This window comes from Battus philenor, unplaced genomic scaffold, assembly GCF_028537555.1.
Source record: "Battus philenor isolate CCGP_79_NKW_IND1 unplaced genomic scaffold, ilBatPhil1.0.hap1 SCAF_18, whole genome shotgun sequence".
In the NCBI taxonomy this organism is placed as follows: domain Eukaryota; kingdom Metazoa; phylum Arthropoda; class Insecta; order Lepidoptera; family Papilionidae; genus Battus; species Battus philenor.
In genome coordinates, this window is record NW_027181680.1 from 12263091 (window position 1) to 12287934 (window position 24844).

General features: G+C 36.0%; 1 protein-coding gene across 3 annotated transcripts in view; it reads left to right on the forward strand.

The window, feature by feature from the left end:
* The window catches only part of LOC137920159 (C2 domain-containing protein 5), a 35170-nt gene extending 12554 nt beyond the window's left edge, over window positions 1–22616 (forward strand). For 2 of the 3 annotated variants that reach the window (XM_068763406.1, XM_068763407.1), the window contains 16 exons: window positions 132–2671; window positions 3327–3467; window positions 4915–5074; window positions 6186–6274; window positions 8189–8309; window positions 10940–11031; window positions 12396–12514; window positions 13211–13336; window positions 13702–13792; window positions 14912–15024; window positions 15537–15638; window positions 16946–17083; window positions 19078–19266; window positions 19547–19708; window positions 21081–21185; window positions 22284–22616. In XM_068763406.1, coding sequence (XP_068619507.1) covers window positions 132–2671; window positions 3327–3467; window positions 4915–5074; window positions 6186–6274; window positions 8189–8309; window positions 10940–11031; window positions 12396–12514; window positions 13211–13336; window positions 13702–13792; window positions 14912–15024; window positions 15537–15638; window positions 16946–17083; window positions 19078–19266; window positions 19547–19708; window positions 21081–21185; window positions 22284–22334 — 4339 coding nt within the window. In that variant the 3' untranslated portion in view covers window positions 22335–22616. The remainder of the gene's footprint in view (window positions 1–131; window positions 2672–3326; window positions 3468–4914; window positions 5075–6185; window positions 6275–8188; window positions 8310–10939; window positions 11032–12395; window positions 12515–13210; window positions 13337–13701; window positions 13793–14911; window positions 15025–15536; window positions 15639–16945; window positions 17084–19077; window positions 19267–19546; window positions 19709–21080; window positions 21186–22283) is intronic. The other variant, XM_068763408.1, reaches the window with a different exon arrangement.
* Window positions 22617–24844: the final 2228 nt, after the last annotated feature.

Genomic DNA, 24844 nt, shown 5'->3' on the forward strand with positions numbered 1-24844 from the left:
ATGTCTGCTGATAATCGATGTTGTAACGTGGTTTTAAGTAACATATCTATATACTAAGCGATTTATTAAAAAGTTACTCATGTATATCTGTTTGCATGGTTTGTTGTGTGTTTCACGTTGGCTAAAACTAGACAGCTAAAGAAATATTTGGATATTTTGGCAACAGACGATGAGAGCGTTTCGGATCTGGCTGAGTATTACAAAAACCACCAAGAGGAACTGTTAAAGCTACTCAGCATTCTTAACCCAAAAGCTCCTTATTTACTAGACGAACCTGACACTTTAGACGAAGACGATAAAAGCGTAGAATTGACTAAAGAATCTAACTCTAAAAACTACATAGGCGATCGTTCTTTTTATCAAGAAGATTATGTTTCACGTCAAAGCTTGAGACATCTGTCAGAAGATCAGATAGATTTGAATAGGCTGTTGAATAGGTCAAGCGATTACGACTCTGATAGTTCAGGACCGTTGCAGAAGATGAAAAAGATAAAGAGTAATTTTTTTTCGAAAAAGTTCTCATCTCAACGATCCCGGAAACCTGAAAAACAAGACGATCAAGTATCTTTAAAGTCCAATTCCTCTGATAATTCACGTATTTCAATCAGTGATATAAAGAATGAATTTAAAAAGCTTAAACGTCTGAAGAAACCTAAGATTCGGAAAGTAGTCAATAAAGAAGACGAGGGTATAGGCATGGCGTCTATATTAGCAAGATCGGTCATCCACGCACATACTAGCTTGGCATGTATTGCAGAGTCGCAAGATTCAGAACATTCGCCAGCTTCAACTATGAGACGGACAAGCGAGTCTGAACCTACTTTAACTGTCTCAGAAGATGAGAAAGCTAAGGTTGATTTTGACGACACTTCGAATGAAAATAATAAGGTTATACCAGAAATACTATGTTCATCGTTAAATAACATCAAAAGCAAAGAAGATGAAGGTGGTGAGACTAGACAGAGAAAGATATCAGAATCATGCCCAACAACACCGATGGTAGAAAGAAGCGCCAATTTATTAAAATTACCAGGTGAAGGTGATCTTTATGGTTCCGTATCATCAGCATTATCTATCGTTAGTTCTGAATATACAACATCTGAAGAAGACGATGAAAGCTTCGAATTAAAAACGAATATCGATAAAACAATAGAAACAACAAGCTCTGTGGTGAAATCAGTTTTAAGTCACGACCCTGATCCAGAATTTATAGCTCAGATGGAGAGGAAACTTTCTTCACTTAAAATAAAACCTACTGAGAAAGAAAACCCTAGTTCTACAAATAAAAACATCGCTGAAGCAACTATAGAGTCTCACGAAATTCCAGAGAATCATAAACATAGCGAAACAAATAATACAAAAGATAATAAAGAGATAACTATGACTGAAGTAAACAAGGAAACGCTTCCAATCCGTTTTAACGCAGTTATCAAAACGGATAAAGATAAGTGCGTAGTTCCACAATCTAGTACCTCTATAAAAATATCCAAAGCACACATGAAAGCTTCTAAAAGTATTAGTGCACCATCATCCCCTGTAGATAAAAAAAGCTTCGTATACCGTTCATCCAAGCGAATAAAGCGTCAACTATCCAAGATTACGAAAAGCAATATGATCAAAAGCTTGTCTCATTATACTTTAAGACCAAAGAAAAAACACGATGATCCAAAATATGCTATGAGTCAACCCGGTTCCTCTTCCGATGTTACATCGAAAGCTCCCAGCGATACGGTGTTAGGTGCTCCTTTTCTGTCTTACAATGACTTGTTGAGCTTAGATAAGGGAGGCTTCGAAGCTAATATCAGGCTTCATAAAAGTGATGAAACTGGTATTGCAAAAGTCTCAATGTATATAGGATCTGAACCAGTCTCGCGTACTTCTTTCAGTGGTCCATCAGGATTTCATAGTAAAAGTCATAGTTTTCGCGAACAGCGATCAATTAAAAAAGAAAGATCTGTTCTTAAACCGGCTGGTTTAGTTCACACTGCAATGGAGACTATTTTGATTGATAGAGTCCAGTCTTTGATGATACCGACTTCCCCTGATCCGATCAAAAGCAACGATAAAAAATTCTTTGATAGTGTAAATGAAAAATTAGAAAAGGTGGAGGTGTCTAGAAATAACGAAGTAGATGATAAACCTAGAATAATTGGAATGAAAGAGAAAACTGATTGTATTTCTAAAGAAAAGAAAAAGCTAGTGAGACAAGACAGTATTGATTCGACTGCCGAGACGAACGAGTCACCCAAAATATCCAAAGATTTAGACCCTAACCACATCATTCCATGCAAGTTAACAAACGCACCGGTGTTACAACACTTTCATCCAATACTCAGCGGCGCTCATTTAGAAACCATACCATCCCTGCCAGAGAGCAGCTTGGATCGCACTGAGAGTCTAGACGTAGACGGCGTAGACAAATGTGAGGACACTAACAGCGCTAGCGTGTGTGGTGACTTGCATGCAGTGTGCCGTTTTGACAGGAGCGAGCGGGATAGGGAAGCAGGGAAGGATAAGGGATCTCCGAGGCACGCCCGACACGAGTCCTACGGTGGGAGGGAGCCGACAGCTGGCACCACTCCCGCGCAGAACGCGTCATTGAACTCCTCGTCCATACCTGTGGGGATACATCGAAGGTCCTCGGACTCAGACCTTAGCATCACACCCAAAGGTCAGTAAAACCTTCTCCATCAGCTAAGTTATGTATATCATTTTTTTATCTATAACAAGGCTTAGGTATCTTCATCTGACACTTTACATAAACATACAGGTTTTTTTTTATATCATCAAGACTCTACGTAACATCTTCTCCTTTACTAGTTCCTTGAGACCAAAGTCTAAAACGTGTGTGTGTTACCAATGATGACCTATTGTACAGGAACATGGGTTTTTCTTTTACCTTCATTGGCAAGCCCACGTGGGATTGTCAGGTTGAAGTTGCAGTGGGCAGACAGCGTATAGAACTAATGAGCCTTAAACCTGAACTTAGAGCTTTATGTTCTGGAAAACGGCAAGCATCGTTTAAGATATCTACCATGATGGAAAATTGACTTCGTTAGGGCGACAGAAGACGCTGGATGTATGCCGCTTCCAACCTGTCCTGTTGGAAATTTTCCAAGGAAATCTATGCCAGGACATGGACGTCCACCTGATGATGATATGATCGAAAATGTGTACTTGCATATCTTAGACAATCAATATGATTATTTGAGAGTTACGAATTTGAATTTTACAAAAAAGTGTTTTGGCTGTTTGATATTTTTATATACAATTCATAATAACCCAAACTTGTGGAAGTTTATTTATAATACATTTTTATTATACAGGGGGATCCTTAAACGCGTCATTGGGTAATGCAGGTGGCGGAGCTATCTTAAGACCGTCAATGAACAGCAACAACCTGGAAATGCTGGAGTATCCGTTCCTGACCATGACTGAATACCCTCCCGGTTTTATTGTGCATATTGGTAATATATTTATTAAAATTAGTTTAATTTTGCCTATTCAGATAGTGCTATCAATAGACCTAGAATTAAACCCATGGATTTCTCTACGAGAGTGATTAAAGAATAAGGTTCTTTGACGAATGAAAATGACCGGCAAAGCTCAGCGCAGAACTGTTGGCCGCTGAAGCCTTAAGGTTTATAAGTGACCATCCTCGAGATCAATAGGCGTCGGAAGACGTTGGATACCTATGTCCAGTAGTGAATATTCTGATGATGAAGAACTTCGTTACCCGTATTGTTTATAAGGATGTTTTGTGTACGCAATATATATTATGTGTGTATATATTTATATATATATATATATATTTATATACATATATATATATATATATATTTGTATATATATATATATATATATAATAATAAAATACATAATTAGCAAATACGACTCGAATTCAAAGCTGTTTGCAGCGGTAGTCCAGCAGTAAGAACTGAGAAATGCAGGTAGCGGGTTCGATTTGCCGGATTCAGTGTTATATTATTCACACTTTGTGGATTATTTATATAGGATTACCACTGCTCATAGAAGAGTTTCCAGAAGATGGGAAATAGCGTTTTCTGCGTACCATTGTCTACCAAGTATGATGTTTATGGTATATCCCCCCATAGATATCTTTGGGGGAGGCCTATGCCCTGTAATGGGGCATCTATGGGCTTAAAGGACAATAACAGAAAATTCGTATGGATACTAAATATTTTTTTTACTTCTTAATTATTATTTTAGTCCTAATAATTATACTGAATTAGAAAAAAAATTAAGGTCGATTTGCTCACGTGAAAGCCTTAGGTGATGTTCCTTAAAAACAGTGTATATCTGTGACTTGAAAAAATAAAATCAATTATTGTTCACTATCTATTTTTTACATTTGTACTGCTAGAAGTTATTGACCTGAAGTATTCTAGAAAAATATTTTAATGTGACATATTTCAAAGTGATTGCTTTATAGAGTGATTTGAAATCACTTTATACAGTAATACCCCGCTTTACGCGAGGGATACGTTCCAAAAAAAATCGCGTTAACTGAAATTCGCGTATAACGAGGTTTATGATTAAACATAGTAAAAAATTTTTACAAAAAAATACAAATCATTTTAATCAATCACTTTAATTCTAGGAACACTTTATGCAATACATACTCTTATTTTTTACGGAAAAATACATCTATTGTCTTTTGGGTAACGTTTTGTTTACGTTCTTGTAAAATACGTTCATAACACCCAACACTGTTTTTAATTGTTTGACAGATGGTCAAGACACCATAGAGAAGTTGATGACTACATTATATTTATATGCACTCTTTCGCGTAATTCGAGGCATTTGAGCGCGAAATTTGCAATTCGCGTTATAGTGAAACCGCGTATAACGGGGTCGCGTAAAGCGGGGTTTTACTGTATTTTATTTCTTTAGGTGGAACAGTATGCGCTCGTTCTGTGAAACTGGTGGACGGAGGGGGGGAAAGTGCGTCTCGAGCCGCGTGGTGGGCGGAGCTTCGTACAGAGTTACGTGCGCATGCGCGTGCCTTACGATGCACGGCTGTGCTTGCCTATTGCGAAAAGGCGGCTGTCAGGTAATTTTTTTTACTGGCAACACTACACAACTAATATTAAGGTTATAAAATTTTACTAATACTGTAAATAATTTTTTTAAACATTTGTAAATAAATAGCCTATTAAAAGAAAGTAAAACTATGACAATTTCGAATTGCGATCTAGCTAATAAAAAGTCTGTTTTTTTTGTCTGAATTTTGTCTATTTTTCCTGCAAGCATCAATATTATTACAACTTATCTTAAACCACGAAACACACCAGTATAACTTAATTTCAGGAAACTGTTTATTTTTTATACCATCTGTTTATTTGTGAACATACATTATTCGTAATATATACAGGTGATCAATGTAAATAATCTAAAATGAATAATAATAAGAAGTTCTTAATTAAATATACAGGATGATTGGTTATAGGAGTAAATGATTTAAAGTGGTGAATATGTAGCAATGGCACACCATATCTAAAAATCAACGATAAGAAAAATTGTTTTTAAAGTACGGGTGACTGTTTATTGAAACTAATAATTGTTTATTATCTATCCCTAAGCAGTAATAGCTAGCAGAATTCAATCTTATATAATTCACACTTTGTGCATTAATTATATAAAATTACCACTGCTCACAAATAAGTTTCCAGAGGAATGACAGCAGCGTCCTCTGCGTACCATAATACTTTTGAAACATGTGTAGAAATAAAAGTACAAATGCTATTTTGTTTATGATTTATTTACCGTAATTATCATTTATTAAAATTTATTTTTTAAAAATTACATCGTCGAGATGTGCTCCGTCTCGCCGTTGGTACTCCTGTAATCGACTACGTAAACTTTGGAGAAATCAAGTGTTGCTATTTGCAAAAATTTTTGGCCCACCCTATACCACACTGTGATCGCCAAACCGCCTGTCAAGAGTGGCGATTATGGTAAATCCATCCATAAATATATTTAGGGGAGACCTTTGTCCTTCAGTGGGTGACTATCCCCCAAAAAATAATCTGTGTAATAAATTAATCAGATAGAATTCTTTATATAGGATGATTGAAAATAGGTGTCAAAGTAACAAATGAGCTATAAATTCATTAATTTAAAGTTTACATAATTAATCACCCTGTATGTTATTTTAATCGCAGGGAGGATGTGTGTGTGCTGTCCGCTTCGGGAACAGCTGCAGTGATCAATCTTGACTGCGATTTCGTGAACGACGATACACCGGTTACTGGTGAGGATATAATATAATATAAATATATAAAGAAACATAATATAAATATATAAACCATAGTCTTTGATCCCTGTTTAGTAATGTTTTTATTCTTATTTGTTTTTCATTGTGTGACTACAAATCATTATATGTTCTCAGTGAGATAGTTATAAGGTAACAACTGTAACTAATTTTATATTTCTAAGCTTCTAATTTTGTACTTTCTTACTGCCTTTTATACTGTCTATAACATTTGCCAAGCGTCTGTGTATCAAAATTTAAAATATCATTTGGAACAACCTAAATCATTTTGAAGGATGTTTTGTGTCTGAAACGCGTCAAGTCTCGATTGGTCGATGTCATACTGCATTGGTTCTTCCCGACTTTTTTTTGATTGGTCTCCGTGTGACTTCTATCTATTCAGCAAATTTAAAAGACCGATGTGGGTATGCCGTTTTGATACGATTAAGGAGATATAAACCTAATCGAAGATCTTGAAGGCTGTACCGGAAAGAGACTAGAAAAGCTTTAGCAAAAGTGCGTTTTATTGGACTAAGATTACTTTGAAAGTTATGAAATTGATTTTAAGGATTAAATAAATAATTTACATTTTATAAAAAAAATCAGTTTACTTTTTGATGACAGTGTTTTATAAGGTCAGAGAAAAAGTTTCTTCTTTTTTATGAAATTTTTTGGATTTTTTCAGATAGGTTACTGTTTTTTAGTAAATTTTAAATTCAGCTTCGTATTAACTTGTCAATCGTTTTTTTTAGTAAATTGGTGACCATACCATGGTGATATTTGATATAGAAATTCCTGGATTGCAAAATGCTCAATAAATGTTAATTTTTTTTTCTTATCGTTTTGTTTTACATTGTTTTCCTATTTTAAACTAACATTTTACTGTGTATCTAATTTATTAAATTGACTCATACTGACACAAAAAATAAATTAAAAAAATAAAATCGTAATAAAATTTTACAAAATCGTTCTTTTCTTAAATGTAACCTCATGTTGTCAACCAGTCAGATACAAATAGTACATCTAAAGAGAGTTTATTAAGTTTGTATATACTAAAATATATGGCAAAAATAAACTGCTTGACCTATTTGAGAGAGTTAGATCGAGAATCAAATAGCCTATGACAATATTGTTACGTACTGGGGGTACTGACTTGAAATGAAACACCACTGGTTCACAAGGAGTCCTCTATTCACAAATCAGATGGTCACCCTACTTTAACACAAAGTATACTTTCGCTTAGTCGAAATTACGCTTCCAAATCGCTTAAGGAATCACTGTCCAATTAACTTGCCAAATAGTCACTTTTATATCACTGATCGTAGATCTTCTAGAACACGAAAAACAACACAGAACTGTCGACATGGGGAGTACACCTATTTATACTACGGATAATGTTCTAGTTAGTTCGAGATAGTACTCGGTTAGAATTTTCGAGAACCGTATACAAAAAATTATAAATAACTTCAAATTCACGCGTGTTCTTGATTCTAGGGTTCAGTGTTTATTGTTTAGAGGGTTCTGTAACTCTTGCTTTGTAATACTATCATCTAATGTTACCCAAACCAGCCATATAGAAACGGCACAAATAATTTTTATGATCTTGTCAGAAAAGTGGAGGTCGATTTAAGAAAGAATATGATTTTTATAATTTTATCACGTTGAATACGATTCTTTTTAACATGACTCTTTTATAACAGAAATTAAATTATAAAAAAACGATTTATTTGTATATGCTATGCTATGTTATAGCTTTTAGCAGTAACATATATGAGATAACTGAGAAATAAGAATTATTCTTTACTTTTGGTGAAGTCGTATTCTTGATTCTAGGGATCCGTGTTTATTGTTTAGAGGGTTCTGTAACTCGTGATTTGTAACAATATGTTGGTATCTCTTTTTACAATTTTGTAGTTGGTGGCGGGAGCAGAGTGATAGAAGAGGTAGAAGTGGAGAGCTGCAGTGCAGCTCATGTGCCGTACTCTCCGGGTGCTGGACCATATCGTGCTGAGCTGGCCGCCTGTGGAGGATGCAGGTCAGTCGCCTAACCATCCAGATCTTTCCAGGACATCTTATTATCAAGAGGCTTCACAAGAATCGACATGAATAAAATTTTATTTTCATGCTTGATGATATAAAATCGTCGTGCCACTCACATATATTCGCTACCTGAGGTATACGTAAGGTGAGATTAGTGAAGCGATTTACATAACGCACACTAGGTGTTTGAGAACAGACAACTTGACGTTTGTCTAAACCTCGTTCCGTCTCTTACACATCTCATAAAGTGACTAGAATCTGCGTGCATTGTTTGGTCATCACCTGAGATATGTGACAAATGAGGCGGAAGAGGTTTATTGACAAGACGCACATGAGGTATTTAAGAACAGATGTCTTGACGTTTGTTTAACTTTCGTATTGCCATTCACAAGCATTCGCTACCTGAGCTATTTGAAAAGTGAGATACGAGAAGGAATGATTAACAAAACGCACACGACGTATTGAAAAACAGACGATTTTGTCTTTCTTCAAAATTCAGTAGCAAGAAAATGACTGTAATATTAATGATTTAATTTTTATGTATGAATACACTTTTATATTGCAGTTGCATTGATGTGTCGCGATTTCCTCAAATTATATTTAGTCTATATGCCCTTGATGATTTACTATTAAGTCCATCTATAATAGTTTAGTGTAGACCAATGTTTCCCAACGTCGGGCCCACTCCTCAGAGGTGAGCACTTTAGTATATACACCTATCCCCCGATTTACACGGTACTTGTTTTACACGTTTTCGCTTTTACACGGTTTTCCAAACAAGTTTTGTTTTAATAATCGATTTTATTACCATCTCTTACAATGTAAATATTTCTGCTTCAAACATCGAATCGGCACAAATAACTTCGAGTGATGAAAGTGAATTCGAACCTTCGATTCCGAAAAAAAGAATGAGAGTAATTTCTGACACTGATAAAGGATAATAAAACATCTTTGGCTTTATTTTTTGTTCTTCTGTTTAATGTATTGTAAATAAATTAAAAAACAGTGTTAAACCGTAATAATAGTTTGTCAAATATCTCCCTTCCGCCTTTTTGTCTTTTGAATTTCGCGGCTATGTACAAAGCGCTACAGAGCTCGTATCTGGCAATACTATACATAATTTGAAACGTCTTGACATAACCTACAAAATGACGCTATGCATGATTAGTTTGGATATTGCGTTCAACAGTTATAGACGTGTAAACATGGAGTTCACTAACGCCGAAATTCGCGCTATTTTATTAAATTATTAAAGTTTTCCTTCGTTAAAGGCAAATCCGCTAGAGAAACGTTCCGTGAGATTAATGGTTTTTTGGGGGATGGTACTCTATCACTTCGAGCCGCGGAGGAATGGTTTCGACGATTCAGAGCCGGCGAAAACGACACCATGGATAAGCCAGCCGGCGGAAGACCTGTGACGACAAATACCGATCAAATCATGGACTACATCGAGTTAGACCGGCATGTGGCATCTCGTGACATCGCCCAGGAGATAGGAGTTAGTCACCAAACCATTTTAAACCATCTGCAGAAGGCTGGATACAAAAAAAAGCTTGATGTTTGGGTGCCGCATGATTTGACGCAAAAAAACCTTCTGGACCGAACCAACGCCTGCGATATGCTGCTGAAACGGAACGAACTCGACCCATTCTTGAAGCGGATGTTGACTGGCGACGATAAATGGATCACATACGATAATATCAAGCGAAAACGGTCGTGGTCGAAGGCCGGTGAATCGTCCCAAACAGTGGCCAAGCCGGGATTGACGGCCAGGAAGGTTTTGCTGTGTGTTTGGTGGGATTGGAAGGGAATCATCCACTATGAGCTGCTTCCATATGGCCAGACGCTTAATTTTACCATCTACTGCGAACAACTGGACCGCTTGAAGCAGGCGATCGACCAGAAGTCGTCCAGAATTGGCCAACAGGAAGGGTGTAGTGTTCCACCAGGACAACGCCAGACCACACACTTCGTTGATGACTCGTCAGAAGCTACGGGAGCTCGGATGGGAGGTTTTATCACATCCACCATATAGCCCGGTCATAGCGCCAAGTGATTACCACCTGTTCCTGTCCATGGCGAACGCCCTTGGTGGTGTAAAGTTGAACTCAAAAGAGGTTTGTGAAAAGTGGCTGTCCGAGTTCTTCGCAAATAAGGAGGAGGGCTTCTACGAGGGAGGTATTATGAAGTTGCCGTCTAGATGGAAACAGATTATCGAACAAAACGGCGCATATTTGAACTAAATCCGATCACTGTAACACTTTTTATAAAGCATTGAATAAAGAGCAAAAAAGCGGAAGAGAGATATTTGACAACCTGTTATATTAAATATTTTAACTTGTCAATGCATTTTATTTTTATTTCTGTGTACACCTAAAAATATTGAAAAAAATCGCAACTGTTAAATAGTAAAATTATGTATTTTCTGCAAGCTTTTCGATTTACACGGTTTTGACTTAAAAATTTTTAATTTTCGATTTACACGTTTTTCTCAGGAACGTATCTACCGTGTAAATCAGGGGATAGGTGTATATGTATTTGGGCATAAGCATATTTGGGCATATTTGGGCATATTTTTAATACATGTGTAGACCAAAGAGATTAAGATTTAAACATTTTTTCCAGACGTGCAAGAGTTCCTACGGTGTTGCTAGCTACATGTGCCAAACCTAACCGATTAGTTGCTTATCCGAAAGCGGTAACACTAACTGCAGTGGGTAAGTGTAAACTAAACTTAACTAAAACAGTTAAAAATTTTTATGGTATATGTTATATATATATGGTGTATATTTATAGTGTACTAACTGTGCCTGTGACTTCGTCCACATGAAATTAAAAAAAAAATAACATAAAAGTATATATATTCCGACCTATCAATGTTTCGACACTTATCAAAACTAAAAAAAAACATTTTCAGTATAATAAATGTCGTTTATATACTCATTACAATGATAATATGAAAACATTATTACTATCACGCCGTGTAGAAAAGAGGAAACTTTTTTAATAAGTGATCCTTGTTTAATTTTATTAAAAAAAAACTAGCTGTCCTCCCCTCGCTTTGCGTGGCTAACACTGATTTTGGGGGTATCATTATATTACAATATTATAAGAATTTTTCGAAAATATATTAACCTTAGTTACTTCTTATTATATCAGCTACCTACCAGTATGAGTTCCTTTAAAATCGGCCCAGAGATATCAGAGATTATCCGGAACAAACAGGCAGACAAACACAAAAATCTAATAAAATGTTATTTTAGTATGTATACCGTATATATCATACGCGTGTGGTACAAATGCCTATTTTGTATTACAAACAGACATGTCGATATTTTTTTTATTTACAATTATTTTAATTATGGTATTGTAAGCTTTAAACTAGTAAATGTATTAACAGATTTGCAGTCTATTTATGTATATATAATTTAATATTCATGTCTATTTATATCTAATATATAAAAATCTCGTGTCACGGTGTTCGAACTTGAACTCCTCTGAAACGGCTTGACTGATTTTTACCAAATTTAATATGCGTATTCAGTAGGTCTGAGAATCGGCTACTATCTATTTTCTATACCCCTAAGTGATAAAGGTTGTTCACACTTAAAAATTTTTTTTTATTTTTTTAACGAAATTTTTTGTTTTTATTTTTTTATGATACAGCATACAAGAATACATACAACCATAAATTTTCACTCCTCTACGATCAACCCTTATTTTTTATTTGTAAATTAAAATATCAATTTTTTTTGCAAAACAACGTTTGCGGGATCAGCTAGTTTTTATATAATTGAATTGAAATTACTTGGTGTAATTAGCATACAATGACAAAAACAACGTGTACAATAGATTTAAATTCCACGTTTCAATAGGTTTAAAAAATTTATGCTTCTATATTTATATATCTATAGTTCATTCTAGACAAGTTTTTAACGTCGTAGATCCCGACGTCGTATAAAATCAGGTGAGATAGACATCAGATGCTTTGTCTATGGTCGATAAAAAAAATTATCTGATCACGATGATATATTTGTTGTTGTCTTGCTCTCCTCTTTTATCTTCCTCACTCTTATTGTAGCTGCGCGTGTGAGACGCGCGCCACCCGCCTCGGAGCCCGGAGCAAGAGATATCTCCGACCAGCTTCCTTTCCTTGAGTACGAACTACACAAGCTACTTCTAGCGAAGTTGAGGATGCAAGTAAGACTATTTACAACGTATTTTTACTTAAGAACTATAAAAAATATATTTATTCTTTAGAATAAACTTTGTTAAGCAACTTCAAAGGGTAAAGATATGTGTTTATATTAGAGGGACTGGAAAGAAATGTAATTCTTAAGTTAAATTCACACGACTACAAGTTACAAGTTTTAAATTCTAATCAACAATATTTACCTTCGTTATCGACAATCTTTTGTCATCTAGTATACAAATTTTCAATTCCGGAGCGGTAAAAATCAATCGGGTTTTCCTGTTAAATATGTCCATAGAAACGACATTACTTTCTGGTACCCATAATACATAGTACCACGGTTAGGAATGTTTATTCTGTATGATTCTTCATAGAGACGGTATGTGTTGAAGGTAATAACAAAATGAAATCCGAAGTAGAAGTGTGTATATTCATCAAGCTTAGCCCATATTTATACCAATTTAAAACTATAAAAACAATGTTCGACCAAAAAAAATCGTCAACCAATCACAAGTAGAGAAGCATTGTAAAGCGCCCTCTTTCGGCCGATGTACATAAAGAAATTTATTTCTGTGGAATTCCCCTTTTTCCAGATATCGATTTTAGGTCGATAAATATCGATAAATAATTTTTGAATTTAAATGAACGCACATCGTTAGGTTTCTGTTATAATTAATAAGTGATTGTATTTATTTTGTTCGTAGGGAGCGAATGCTATTTTCTCCCTACAGACACAGATAGCAATCGGCGAGCGGTGTGTTATGGCGCTTGCCAGCGGTACTGCCGTGCGTTTGGCAGCACTGCCGCCGCCAACGCCACCTACAATCAAGGTATGTCACTAACTTTAACCTAACCCACGTTCCAAGCAAGCCCAGCTTTAGGTTGGTCAGGAATTAGATCCACCAAAACAGGTGGCCGATAGAGCCTTAAGGTTCTGGAGTGGAAACCATAGACTGGCAATTGGCCAAGACGTCCCCCTACATGGCTGAAGTAGGTTGCTTCCAACCAGTCCTATTGGAAATGTATGAAGGTCTTTCTCCAGCATTGGAACGTCCTGATGATATACATACATACAAATATTATTACGATAATATCTTTCCTGGTCGTTATTTTCTCATAAAAAGGTGATTATCTTACAGTTATCCCTAGCCGTGTAAGAAATGTCCTAGAAAGTAAATAAATAAACTCATTTCAGGCTTCAGAGAGTGACAAGAACGCGTTGGAGATCCAGAGGGCGCTGTGGGACACTTTCCAGGCGAACCGAGCGGCGAACGGATTCGACGTGGGTGAGATGGTCTTGATCCAAAATATACAGCTGTTAGGGATTTTTCCCACTTTTGAGGAATTCAGTATCTGAATCCGGAAGGGGTCTTGGTGACTCCTAGAGTTTCATTCCGAGTGTCGATTCCGTGGACCTCTAGGGATATTGTTGTGTATGGGTATTGAACGCTCCGCACTTAGCGTTTGCTTGGTAGAGCTTCTGCTATACTTATCAAGGCTATTATAATATATAATATAAAAACTATTCAGCCATTGGATGTCTTTTGCCTCTTTATTTCTTTCTTTCTCCTTGTCTCCTTCCTCTCTTCCATGCTACCTTCCTTGTTTCCTTCCTTGCTTCTTACCTCGCTTCCATTCTTATTTCCTACCTTTCTTTCTTTCTTCTTGCCTTCCTTGTTTTCTTTCTTGCTCCCTACCTCTCTCTTCTTCTTCCCTTGCTCTCTTCCTCGTTTCCTTCCTTACGTGCTTCATTCCTTGCTTCATATCTTGATTCCTTCCTTGTACAAACCAAAAACCAAACGTAGTTTCATAATGTGCGTAGCGTGTAGATTCTTGACACCAACGAGGCATAATTTTATTACGTATTCTGTGACGTCATCTATTAGCCCGCGTCGGAACCTACTGATTATCTCTGTACTATACTGAGATGATTAGTAGAGAATGCCTATAGAGAATTAAGTCCGTCGTTGCATAAAGTGCGTAAATAAATAAGTATCACAAAACAACTTGATAAATTGATTTTCATAATTTTAAAAAAATGTGCATGTACATATAATACCCGGCGATAAATATTGCAAATCATCGCAACACTGACAAAACGTCACATGGGTAGTGTGCGACAGAGATGACGCTCTATGAAGCCGAAATAAGCCGATTGTCTCTTTCCAAAGTTCGATGTGCAATATATCGCCGGGTACTGTATATCTGCTTTTGGATTATTAACTAGTGACCACTGCAAATGTTTTTCACTAGATAAACTATATAAATTAAATAATAAATTAATAATTAAGAGTTGTAAGTAAATTGATCATATCAGGAGCAAAGGTTAGTTCTATCAGTTTGATTATACTCTTTAAACGAAAATTTTAAAAAACTTTGCATCAACAACTCGTTTCCATCACCAGGTCCACCGGAGCAGGGCTGCAACGGAGCGGTGGCGGAGTCCGAGGAGCCTCCTGTTTTAGAGTTGAGCGCCGATAAAGACGCCTGCGTCCTGGAACTGGATGAAGCTGAAGATGTTAGTGGCTATTAGTAATTTACAATTTATTAGGCACTAGTTTAAAGGCATGGTGACGTATATAAGAAGGTTTTAAATAATGAAAAAATTAATGAAGAAAATAATAAAAAGGTAATAGAGTAAAAATCAAAAATATAAAATTGCGGAGTTTGGCGAAGGATAGAAGATGAAGTATGTGTTGTCACGTGAAATAAGTCGCAGGCGTGAAAGATAATGTGAGGAACATAAGTAGAAAAAACAGAAAGAAATTGAGAAGAAAGGAAAAAAGAGAACGTCAATAAATAATAAAATAAAAATTATTTACAGTAAGCATGCAAGCGAGCTCGGAACGGGGGCCTTGAAAAACTAGCCAAAAGACATGGTGAAAATGATCATGACATATCGTTATAAATGTATAATATATATTTTATGTGTGTATGTATATGCGCAAATGTGCGTGCGTGTGTGTGTATGTGCGCATGCGCTCGCACGTTTGTGTAAATTACAAGACATATGTACTGTTTCACTTGCAGGTCGAGACAGCAAAATCGCTGGCAATCAGGCACAGTGGTATGCAGGTGTACACGCCCAATTTACGTGTAGCGTGGGGGGCGCCCCCTCATGCCTTCATGCAGGTCAGTACTTCCATCAGATCATAGGTTATATACACACTCAGATATATACTATTTTATAATAATAAGTATATAATTGTTAAAATATACATTAACCCAAAATATCGCAATGTCTGAAGACGAAGGTTTTCCATCGATGTGTGTTGACAGTGGTAAGATATGGCTTCGATACGTGCTCGTTTACTATGTACCTCATGATAAGGCTCAAGGTCACCCAGAGCGTAATAGAGAGAGGAATCAGAAAGGAGATTATCGTAGAAGAACCAACTCACCGTACTGCACATGTAATTTGAAGAATTTCACGTTTGAAATAGCAGTAGGCTGGTATCTAGTAGTGGAGTCTATCTGCCTGGTTCTGCCGTCCACATACCTTAGGAGCATACTATGGTCATCCCTTGAGGTATTTCAGCATACTGAAAAGGCCCCGATTGACAAAACGCACACGAGATATTTGAAAACAGATTGACCTTTGTCTACGTCCCACTTTCTGCAGCTCACATATCACAGGTGGTAAGCAGTACTTGTGTGCACGCTATAGTCACCGCTTGAGGTATTTCAGCATTGGTACTAAAAAGGTCGCGATTGACAAAACGCACACGAGATATTTGAAAACAGATTGACCTTTGTCTACGTCTCACTTTCTGCAGCTCACATATCACAGGTGGTGTGCAGTACTTGTGTGCACATTATAGTCACCGCTTGAGATATTTCAGCATTGATACTGGAAAGGCCCCGATTGACAAAACGCACACGAGATATTTGAGAACAGACGCATGGCTTTTGTCTGATTCGACCACTCACTACAGTGTACAACTAAAGCTGTACACTATAGTCGTCGCAGGAAATATATACGAGGCATTTGTTCTGCCAGGCACATTTTCAAAACGCACACACATTATATGAGTACATTTCCTATGCATTTTCTGTAGCTATCAAATAGTGCAACAAGAAGTGATTAGATATATAATTTGTTCAGAAGTTTTATAATTCATATTCGTAAGTAATAATGTAAATATTTAATGGAATCGGGCGTTACCTCGCGGAAGTCCATCCTAAGTAAGAAAAGGACCAATATTTAGCCACTTCCGCACGTGCAGTGGTAGTCGTGTAACAAAGTGCACCGCCCGCCAGCCCGCTGATAAATGCGTATGCGGCAAACAATGCGAATCATACAACCGCCACCGCCAAATTACTCAACACGTGTTTCATCCCTCCACGGGGCATCTTCAGGAGTTATGTTACACCGATTAGTGCCAAACACAGAGTGAGTGTAATAATGTCACATAAAGTATTTTTTTGTTCACGAGCAGGTGTGGCGGACTCGACTTGGTGCAACTAGTGGAGGGGAGCGTCTGGCGGCACGTGCCTTGTCCGGTGCCGCGTATAAACTTAGGCGACTTCAGCCTGCAGCGCTGGTAGCTCCCACCTTCCACCTGGATCTACCCGAAGTCAGTAGCCAATATTATATCTACTCTCTGTTTTTATATATCACAAATGTTGATATATCTATCTTATTTCTAGTATGGTTAGTCAATTATGTGATATCTCGGTTATAGTAAAGGCCCCCTCCAACTGCTTTCCCTTTTCCCTTTTTTATATTTCATGACCCCGATGTAAGCAGGGACATTATTTACAGTAAAATTTTTCACAAGTTCTTTTGATATTTCCACGCTCCACTTTTATCATTCTTAAGATCTTCCATTCATTCTTCTATTGTCCTTCTCATTCTCTTCCATTCCTTTCCATATACTGTTACCTATCATACATTTTCTCTCTTTTTTTGCCTTCCCTCCAGAAAACTGTAACAATTTTAAATTTTTATTTTTGATGTTTATTTTACAATTTGTATATTTATTTAAGTCATATTTTGTATCCATACTTTTTTTCACAGTTTGTTCGAAATGTTTATCTCTCCTCTAATAACTTTTAGGTTTAGGTTTATTCCTTTTTCATTACTGTTCCGATTATCCAACTATAGTACTCCAAAAAGATCTGGTGTTCTCCCTCTTGGCTAACTAGCGAGGCGATGTTACTTTCCTATATCCTTTTCTGTATCCTGAATCGACAAGGCGTTTGTTCCGCGTAAAATAGGAAACAGCTAGTTACCATGTGTCCCATGATCTGGTCCACCCCGGGTCACACCCTGTGCCCAGTGGACATCTGGACCAGAACCGTGTCCAGCTCGACCTCCTTATCCTTTTTTATGGACCCCGTTATTGGCGACATCTCGTACTTCCCTACCTGTTTATCGGACAGGGCATTAACATTTTTTTAATAATTCTTTTCTCATACTTTCTCATTTCTTTACTCTTCTTTTATTTGTCACACGATCTAAGTTTACTCTTCTGTCATTCTATAATTCTCTATCATTCCTCTACATACTAATTTCCTTTCATGCATCGCCTATCTTCCTTCACCTCGTTCCTCAAATGTATATAAGTATGTATGTATATATAAGTCATATTTTCAATTTATTTGCATTAATTCTGTTTTACTTATTTCTCGCTATTTTGTTTGGCATATTTTATTTAAAAAAATCATTAAGCCTTAGCTTGTCCTATGTCATCAGACCTTGGTTTATTTGGCCTTCTAAGTAAACATTTTGCTGAGCTTTTTCAACTGTGGGCTGAAAACATTTCTTTACTTAAATATCTTCAATTACATGATCGAGCAGTTAAGCAGGTTGGATTGCTAATCCAAAATCCTCTGGTGTGTACTCAGGTCTTCAATTGTGACCAAGAATATTTCACCTAAAGAAGGTCTTTGTGACCTAATTTCATGAGTGCTGACTTATAAAGGATATTAATATGGCGCCGTTCATAGAATACGTCAGCTGAAATTACTCTTTTATGAACTCCATCTCTCTTTGTCACACCATTGTCTACTTTCCTCCTCCTACCTCCCCTAAAAAATATTACGTCACAAAATCTAGAACTTCTCCTCCTTCCCGTCTCCCTGGAAAAAATGGATACACGTTCAATTTTTTTTTTATTTTTAACTATCAAAGCGTTCCTTAAATATTCTGAGGTATATACAATCAGCATTAAGTGATGGAAGTGTCTAGACGTTTTCGCTTGGCTTGGCAGGGTTTTCTTACCGCGTCCACTTAGTGACAGTGTCTGCCTATTAGTGACCGTGGTTTTTCATTCACAGATGATCACTGCAAGTGATCTAAAATTTAAAATATGATTATCATCATCACTTTTGCCATGGCTAGACATGACTGCTCCATAGAATTCCAATAGGAATCCAGCTTCACTGACAAACTCTTGATCGTCTGTCCACCATCTGGGTAAACACTATTTGCTGCGCTTACCTAATGCTGTTCTTTGGTCTCCACTCCAGAATCTTAAGGCCCTAATGGCTTCCATCACATCCCCTGCTAATCTATAAGCCTTATTATAAGCAAAGTCTAGTAATATCAAATCTACTCATCCCTCAGGATGAAATACAACTAGTTGTATCTGGTACCGCTATACCACTGGTGGGCGCTGGGAGATCGGAAACGCACAACGGCATGAACGGTGCCACGCCGTCATCACAAGCCGATGACGACATCTTCGCACTGGATGAAGAGCAGCTGGTCAAAGCTGCACCTGAACTCAATGAAGACAAGCTCAACACTGGACAGGTTACTGATATTGTTACAGTTAGTTAAAACTTTTTTTCAATGAACTGCCACTCCGCATGTTCGAAGTGGCAGGAAGCAAGAGAGCATCATCATTTCAGCCAAAGGAAGTCCAGTATTGGACATAGTGCTGCCCTATAGATATCCTACTTGCTTCCTTGTTCACCAACGACCTAACTACTACATATAAGTGCTTTTCTGCCAATTGGCGCTTATTTTATGTTATGTATTTATTATGTGTGTGTATGTTTGCGTGTATTGACATATGTGTGTGTGTGCGCAGGCGCCGTCTCGCGTGCCTCTGACCACGCTGGGCACCGTGGGCGCGGGGCCTGGTTCACGCGCGCGTCGTGTGTGCGCGCTTCGGCTCCTGTTCGTACGTGAGACCACGTGCGTTCGCGAGCTTGGAGGTCTAAGCGGGTTCCTGCACACATTCACATGCGAGGTGACCATATCTAATTAACTATATTTTTATCATTATTATTCTCTTTTTAAGTGACCTAGGAATGTTAAGGAGGAGAGGAAGGTTCCCTTAGTGTGAGGGGGAGGGGAGTTTAATAGAGTCACTAAGAAATGTTAGAGACAATACTTAACAAGCTGAAGCACAAAAATTAAAACGCTTGGATGATATGTAGACACAGTTTATTTTAAAAGTCATCCAACTACAACTTCAGATACTCCGACGCGGTAATCAAATATTAGTAATGCGAATGAAATCATTTTTACATAAAACTCTCACCACACAGATGAACGTATTAAAAATTGATACAAAATTGATATAAGATGGTCATTCCTTATTTCAATCACAGTTCTAAAGATTTAAAATAAATTCACAAAGAACAACACATACAGTACCCATGTGATAAAAATGTAAACGAAAAGAAATTAAGATAAAATGTAACATGTAATGAGGGAGGAATGAAAGGTCACAGAGTAAAAGGGAAAGACAGCAGAAATGTGGCATGAAAGAATGGATTGAAAGAATATGTGAAGAACGAAAGGAGAGAATGGAGATAAATTGAAAAAAAAAAAAAAATAAATTGCTCGTAAAGTCCCTGTCCCACCAAAGATAGGGGTACGAGAGGCCCCCAATAGCGGGGGCCATAAAAAAAAAATATTGCACATCGACTTTTGGTAAGAGACAATCGGCTTCAAATGAATCAAATAATATTTGTTTTAACAGCTCTTAATAGATACCAGACTGTTTGTATATCCTGCGACAGAGATAACGCTCTACGAAGCCGAAATTAGCCGATTGTCTCTTTCCAAAGGGCGATGTGCAATATTTATTGCCCGGTACTGCAATTCTAATTTTGACGCATTTACATTCAATATGTTATTTATTATTTTTGAAACCATTGATTTTTGGATAATGTACCATATTGTACAAGCTAAGATACATTTAAATAGTTTCATAATAATAAATAATAAAGTACAATGGACGGCCTTATTACACGAAGCAATCTCTTACAGACAACCATAGTATGGAAAAGGTAGAAGTTTAAATAATCGGAAGGTAACTTGTACAAAACATACATATATACTTATAATATATAAGATATAACACATATTATAAATATAATACAATAATAAATAAAAACATAAAACTGATTTAGATCGCACTTGACAATAATATAGAAACAAACAAAGAAAAAGAAATGAATTAACGGTTAAATAATCATAGGTCTAGTAAATAGTTCTTAACCATTAATTGTAAATTTAAATCTTTTATACATATAACAAATCATTCTGTATATAAGATGTTATATGTTGATGACATGATGTTACGAATCAAACAACGATATTTATATTTTTAGGTGCTCGCTATAGTTCGGGCGTATACCGCGGCGCTTGGAGGCAATGCTCTCACGTCCTTCTATATAACACAGCTGATGCTCCAAGACAACGCGCATAAAAATCAGGTGAGTCCTTTTACTTGGTAATTATTCCAGGAACAGGAACTTCTAATTGACTTTGTCCTGTCATAGGTCTATTTAATCAATTTTAAATCTACTTAGAAATATTTTGGCCGGGTATGTTTGTGTATATATATATATATATATGCATTTTTCTAATGAATGCCCTGCAACTCTCTTTGTTGGTGGAATTTTGTAAAATGCGTCATTAGCTGAAGTGTACTCGGCGAAAGGAATATTCATAGCAAATTTCAAATATCTATTGCTTATGGTTCCAGAGATATCGTGATGAGGAAATAAAAAGTCGCCTTGATATTCAAATATCAACCTTATGCCTTGTCAATAAGAACAAGGTTTACTAATAAATTTATCGTTAAATAATTGCAAAGTCATCTTTATTGCGTAAGATTTGAAACGTCTTTCGTTTATTATAATAAATGTTAATATGATAATATGCTTTATGGCCTTGTGATAAGGTCCACGATACGTGGTGTAGTGTTATGTTAAATTTAACTGGAATGTTCCTAAGCGACTGTTTAGGTTACTAAGATGGAATCAGTCCGAAGGAGTAGGGATGAGGAAATGGTCGCTCGAAACGTAATTTTTAAAACTGGACTTTGTTAGATCTTCATAAGGATAGATTAAGTTACTTACTTTTTTACTTAAACACTGTAATATGCTAAAAACGTGAGCAATAAAAATTCGGAGATAATAGATGTGAATATAAAACAAAGGCGCGGACGCTAATCTCTGTCGAAAATTGATTCTAATAATAAAAAATGTGTCAATGTTGATTCATATTAGATAATTATTTTCGACACAACTGTACATTGTCCCTATATACCAGATGAAAAACTATAGCGCGATACAATCTACGACTAGCGCCATCTATCGACGCCGTCTGAAATAGAAACGTTTCAACATGTACTAAAATATTTGTAGTTTTAAATATTTTATGCATTTCGATAACAATTGTAGAAATGAAGAAAGCTTTAGAAATCATTATTAATGCCTTTTATTTTGCTTTTGCAGTCACGTGTTTGTGCCTATGAAAAAAAAATGTTTTGCACCACTGCTTTGTGTAATGCTCAAATTTCATTTCAGGGTCAATGTCTTCTTTCCGTCGGCGGTGATGTCGTCCATGTCACATATTAGTAACAATAAAATAGACTCTTATAATTTTATGGCTAATTTATAGGTTATTAGACAATGGCGCGTCAACATTTTGTGTTTAATTACGAATTTATTATTCGATTGGATGTTTAATAATGTGATTTGTGTGTATTTTGTTGCCAGTGTTCAAATCTTAATGGCATTAGTTAAAAAAAATATCCGAAGTGTACACTTGGTGACCATTTTAAAAGTGCATTATAATATACAGGTGTATCCTACCGTTGAAATAAATATTTTCGCTTTACCAATGACAACTTCCCCTTCTCTTCTTTAAATCAGAATTGAGTGACAATTTAAACAAATGTCTCCAGAAGACCTTGCTTGTCACATCATGGTATGTCAAACCAAGCGACCTGGTGAAATATCCAAGCAGTTCACCAGGAACATGATGTGAAGTTTAGACTACCCTCATAGTGAATGATTATAGGTGTAAAAGTTTAGTTAGGCAGAAAAAGGTTTTTTAAAGCCTTTACAAGTATTATATAGGTTACATTAATTTATGTTTCTATATTAGTATGACAAACCAATGACTTCCAGGAGTGATCTGTAGTAATTCGAATTTAAAAAACGTTATTATATTATCATTACCTCATTTATTATTTCTGAAAACATTGATTTTTGTATGGGATGTATTACGATACTATAGTAGTATATTAAGATATAGCAAATGAGCTATACAATTACCCATTTAGAGCTTCTACATCTATAATCACCCTGTATATTATGTATTCCATAATAAATATGTCAATGTTACTATGAAAGCTGTGGAGGGAGTGGATCATAAATTCAAAGATACGTAGAAAAACTGAGGTCAATGACGTAGTTTGAATAATTGCATGTGCGATGCCAGTGGGCGGGGCATATCGGTTGTTCAATCGACAGCTGAAATGTCTTCGAATGGTGAACACGAGGTGATAGACGCGACGTGGACAGGCCCCCCCACCACAAGGTGGACTGTAGTGAAGGTCGAAGAAATACCAGTCATAGTGATGATCTTTGGTGTAGGCTTTTGCTGTGAAAAAGGCTTATATCAAATGAAAAGAAGTAGAAATAAATTTTAATTACTATTTCTACCAATAGATGGCGGTGTTCAACTTGCATATATAGGTAGAGATAGTGACAAGAAGAAATATAAGTATACAAATGTACTTGCAACACTTATCACTCAGTAACTGCCATGACTGTTCTTTGCTAAAGTCATACAATATTTGTATGAAAGAAATACATGCTTGCAATTAGACGGCTCTGTTGTGTGTTATTTTTTGTGTATTTCATTCGATTAATTTTCATACTGGTTGATTAAGAAAAAACAGACAAAATAGCTTGTCGACTTGCCAATACAACGTATGAAATCATTGTAAATAACTTCAACTGTCAATTTAAACATGAAATGTATGATATATATATTTATAATGAAATTATTTACCTAAGAATAAAATCATGACACGTTCTACATAAGGTTTAGAGTTAAGTTAAAAAAAGAATTAAAGTTACATTTTCATATCAGACTTTGCAAATGTCAATGTATATTCATCACTGTGTTCAGATTGTCTTGTTAATATTTACTTAATAATATCGTCATAGTCCAGTGTTGCTCAACCTTTTTTTGTACCATGACCCAATTTAAATCTCATGCGTATGTAATATACATTTTTTTTTATTAAAGCATATTGGTTAAACTCCTGTCGAGTCCATTTTCTAATTGCCCCACTAAACAAAGTGCCCAGCTGTAGGGCGTGGACCATATGTCGAGAAACACTGGACTTACTAGTAACAATAAGACAATTCGAATGTATATTTACGTAAAGTTTAAGTGTCGGTTTGTTATATACGTGCTAATGTGATCATGATACGATATGAAGCCGAAATAGGCCGATTGTCTCTTTCCTAAGGTCGATGTGCAATACTTCACGCCGGTTACAGTACAATGTTCCGTTGGTAAATTTGAATGTGTCAAAACTATAAATTACCTTTTCAGTTATTATTAATTTAATGTTAGTTTTAAATATGTTGCTTTTGAACAACAAAATGCTAATATATTTCATTTCTGTTAAAACATAAAATATCGAGTAATAACACGTCTCATAAAAAAATACTTACAAAAAAGCGACTGCATATATTTATTTAAAAAATAAATTTCTTCCCCAGTTTAAAAAAAAAATTAAAAATAAAGGGATTTAAAAAGCCTTCAAAATGACTTGACCAAAGAATAACTTTAAGTAAATATGCATTCGAATATTAAAACTTATTATAATATAATAATAATAAGTACTTTCAGATGGAGAAATTGAAAAAAAAAGTTTTTTTTCTCTGCTTTTCTAAATAACTGGATATACTGTATATTTATGTTGTTAATAACTTTTTCTTATCATTACAACCTTTTTACTATTAAGAATGTAGCTATCAAGCAAGTGCTAGTCATTTGAGGAACATACCAAGACGAAAGAAGAAAAACGTCAAACCATCTGTTCTTAAGCATCTCGTGTGCGTTC